Consider the following 3,959-nt stretch of genomic DNA (forward strand, 5'->3'; position numbering starts at 1 on the left):
GATAACATTTTTTGAAACTCACTGGCCCTCCCTCCAAAAGTTATTTATCAGTGTTACAACAAAACCAAAGACTTATAAGTTACTCTGTTAACACCTTTAATCGGTTATTAAATACATCCTGGATATAAAGAAACTAAAATGTGATCACAGTTAAAATGAAAAAAAATAAAAAGGTTAACAAAACAATTTACTTTTAAAACAAAACACACTAACAGAGTCAAACATGACGTGCTCTCTCTTCACAGAGCAGCGGATACGAGTCGCCATGGTAGCAACATGTCAATCAGCTTGTAGCTCCGCCCTAAAGCCTCCCCTGCTTCCTGGTCTCTGTTCCTCTAAATGGGACCATAATTTACTAAATGAACATCATGCTGTGTTGAAGAAGACTTGAAACTAGCGACTGAGACCATAAACTCATCAGGAAAGTGTTTACTGAGGGAATAAATCAGCTGACAAGCAGAAACATTTTCTTTCTGCAGCCGCTGGAGTCGCCCCCTGCTGGCCGCTGGAGAGGACGCAGGTTTAAGTTCCGTCTGCATGGTTTCACGTTCAGACTCAGAGGTCGCCGCTGAGATCAGAGAAATAACGTGACAACCTCTTGTCACGTAACTACAACTCTGGATTGGACAACCGTGAAAACAACTGCAGGATGTTTCTAATTAATTAAATTTATTTTAAATTTAGTTCAGCTGTCCCAACGTTACTTCTTACTGGCCCTGGGTCATCAGGCCCCCGTTATTGTCGAGCCCTGAATGTACAATATGTGCAAAACGTAACGTGTGTCTGTGCGGCGGGATAGGAGTCAGTGTCCATGTTCTTAAGGCGTGAGGCGTACAGGTCCTGGGTGGTGGTCTGATTGGTCGTCTTCGGACCATAACTAAGTGAACCCATCAAACCGTGTCAGCGCGTCAGTAAAAAGAAACAGGGCTGCAGGTTAAAGAAGATGGCGAACGTGAGCTGGAAACTAACGAGGCCGCTCTGCTCTGTGTCGATAAAGATTAAACTGTTTGAACCGGTTGTGTTTAATCTGCAGAGTCTCAGTCGGGACAAATCCTTCCAGTCCGACAACGATGGGAACCAGGTCTTCAAAGGACACAGGTGAGACCACAGCGTCTGCGTCGCTGTGATTATGCTATTAATAAAGTTTTACTTCAAACTTCTGAGCAGTTTATAGATTAACAGCTTGCTGCAAAGGGAATCACGTTTACATGATCCGAAGGTCACGAGGACAGAAAAGTTCTGAACGCCTGATTTTTATTCAGACTTTTCAGACATGTTTTGCTGCCTTCAGAGGAGGAATAGATTTATCTGTCAGTAGATTTAGGATCTGAAGTCAGTTTGAATGTCTCTCTCAGGAACCTGGTGACGTGTCTCTCGGTGTCGATGGACGGGACTCTCCTTCTCTCTGGGTCGCATGATGAGACGGTTCGACTCTGGGACGTCCAAAGCAAACAGAGCATCCGCTGCCTCGCTCACAAAGGTAAGCCCCGCCCCCTCAGCATGACATCATCAATGATGATAAAACAGTCCAGGTTTAGACCTACTGGAAATAACTGGGCCTGACTTGCTCATAGGCACGTCAACACTGGTACCGAGGATGTACTGGTTCGTCCTACTGGTCTGGGGACTGAAACATCAACTCTCCAGTTACCTCTCAGGGCTGCGTTTCCCAAAAGCATCGTAGCTAACTACGGTAGCAACTTCCTTGGTTGGAACTATGCAGCTGCGACGCAACCGTTTCCCAAAACCCTCGCTCAAATACGGAGGAAACTAAGTTGGTGCGAACCATCGTTAAGCGACGCAGGTGTTCCCCGAAACCATCGTTCCGACGAACGTTTGTGACCACTGTTGTTAAGTTGCACGGTTGGAACGACAGCTCCTGACCTGTGGTTAGAGGAGGTCACAGAGAGCAGAAGATGCAGTGTGATGCGAGTCAGCAGGGAACGTTAATAATCCTGCTGTACAAACATATTTCAGCTGAAGTTTTTTAAATGTATTTGCAAACATACTTTTAAATGTATGTAAAAGTAACTTGGTGTAGACCAGCTACAAACAGCAGGCGTTTTCTCACAGATCTGTTCACAATAACTTCATTTAATATTAGTCACCCAGTACAAAGGTTACAGGACAGAACAGAGAATGTAAAGACTTTTAATATCACCTTCATGTGTACATCTCTAAGCCTCTGAGGAAGATGGCTTCTCTCTAGTCTTCATTACAAACATAAATATAAAAAGGGACAGCGTAAAATCCATGACAGCAGAGTAATGAATAAATCCCTGAGCTTTAAGATAAATAGAGAACTCACGCGTCTGTCTCAATAGACAACAAGCACAAGCTCAGCCATATTGCACTGAGCTATCGTCAAGATCTTGATTTCATTTGCAGTGTTGAAGTGTTGAAACAAAGATACTTGCAGATTAAACCCATTTCACTAAATATCTTGTAATTGTAATTTAGTTCCTAATTTTTCTTCTAAGTTACAGTTATATTTAGGCTAAATAAAATGATTAGGTTATGTATAATTGTTGATTTTCTTGTTATTGCCGGTACGTCTATAATATGAAAAGCCTAAATAATAAGTGAGCATAATAATGTCACTTAATATCGGCTGACCTATTTAGGCAGAATATGATGACGTTTTGTGAGTTTCCTGCTGTGAAAGTCAGACGAACACACCTGGAAACATGTTAGTTCGAACTACGTTGATTCAAAGTTAGTTCAAGCCACGGTGGCACCCATGAGGTACAACCGTTTTGGGAAATGAAGCATCGTACCAACATAGTTCAATGATACCTTCCGTGGTTGTTCGGGAAACGCACCCCTGATTAAAATAATCAACCCCAAAACTACAAAAAAAACCAAACAAACCTTACAGTACGTTAAGAAAGCTACTCCTTCACAATAAAAGCCCTCCACCTTCGAACTGCACCACAATAAAAGCCCCCACACACCTTCACAATAAAAGCCCAGCCAGCTCCTCAACAATAAAAGTTGTTGCTGTTGTTGTTGCTGCTGCAACTGTTAATGTGTTGCTGCTGTTGTCGTCTTCGCTGTTGCTGTTGTTTTTTGTGTTGATGTTGCTGCTGGAACTGTTAATGTGTTGTTGTGTTGTGGCTGTTGTGTTACTGCAGTTTTTTTGTCGCTGTGGTGTTACTGTACTTGTGTTGTCGCTGTTGTGTTACTGTACTTGTGGTGTTACTGTTGTGTTACTGTAGTTTTGTTGTCGCTGTTGTGGTGTTACTGTAGTTGTGTTACTGTAGTTGTGTTATTGCTGTAGTTTTGTTGTAGCTGTTGTTGTGGTGTTACTGTAGTTGTGTTACTGTGGTTGTGGTGTTACTGTAGTTGTGTTACTGTGGTTGTGGTGTCGCTGTGGTTGTGGTGTCGCTGTGGTTGTGGTGTCGCTGTAGTTGTTGTTGTTGTATTGTTGCTGTGGTTGTGGTGTCGCTGTAGTTGTTGTTGTGGTGTTGTTGTGGTGTCGCTGTAGTTGTATTGTCGGTGTTGTTGTGGTGTCGCTGTCGTTGTGGTGTCGTTGTGGTGTCGTTGTGGTGTCGCTGTAGTTTTGTTGTCGCTGTAGTTGTAGTTTTGTTGTCGCTGTAGTTGTTGTTGTATTGTCGCTGTAGTTTTGTTGTCGCTGTAGTTGTTGTTGTATTGTCGCTGTAGTTGTGGTGTTGCTGTAGTTTTGTTGTCGCTGTAGTTGTGGTGTTGCTGTAGTTGTGGTGTCGCTGTAGTTGTGGTGTCGCTGTAGTTGTTGTTGTATTGTCGCTGTAGTTGTGGTGTCGCTGTAGTTGTTGTTGTATTGTCGCTGTAGTTGTGGTGTCGCTGTAGTTGTTGTTATATTGTCGCTGTAGTTGTGGTGTCGCTGTAGTTGTTGTTGTATTGTCGCTGTAGTTGTGGTGTTGCTGTAGTTGTTGTTGTATTGTCGCTGTAGTTGTGGTGTTACTGTAGTTGTTGTTGTA

The 3,959-nt window shown here is 43.0% G+C and overlaps 1 protein-coding gene across 1 annotated transcript in view; it reads left to right on the forward strand.

Annotated features, from left to right (window-relative positions):
• wdr18 (WD repeat domain 18) overlaps positions 1-3,959 on the forward strand; it is a 28,718-nt gene that overhangs the window by 5,078 nt on the left and 19,681 nt on the right. Inside the window, exons 3-4 of the mRNA XM_046030539.1 lie at positions 1,034-1,098; positions 1,356-1,480. Of these exons, the coding sequence (XP_045886495.1) occupies positions 1,034-1,098; positions 1,356-1,480 (190 nt within the window). The remainder of the gene's footprint in view (positions 1-1,033; positions 1,099-1,355; positions 1,481-3,959) is intronic.

This window comes from Micropterus dolomieu, linkage group LG19 (genome assembly GCF_021292245.1).
Source record: "Micropterus dolomieu isolate WLL.071019.BEF.003 ecotype Adirondacks linkage group LG19, ASM2129224v1, whole genome shotgun sequence".
Taxonomy (NCBI): domain Eukaryota; kingdom Metazoa; phylum Chordata; class Actinopteri; order Centrarchiformes; family Centrarchidae; genus Micropterus; species Micropterus dolomieu.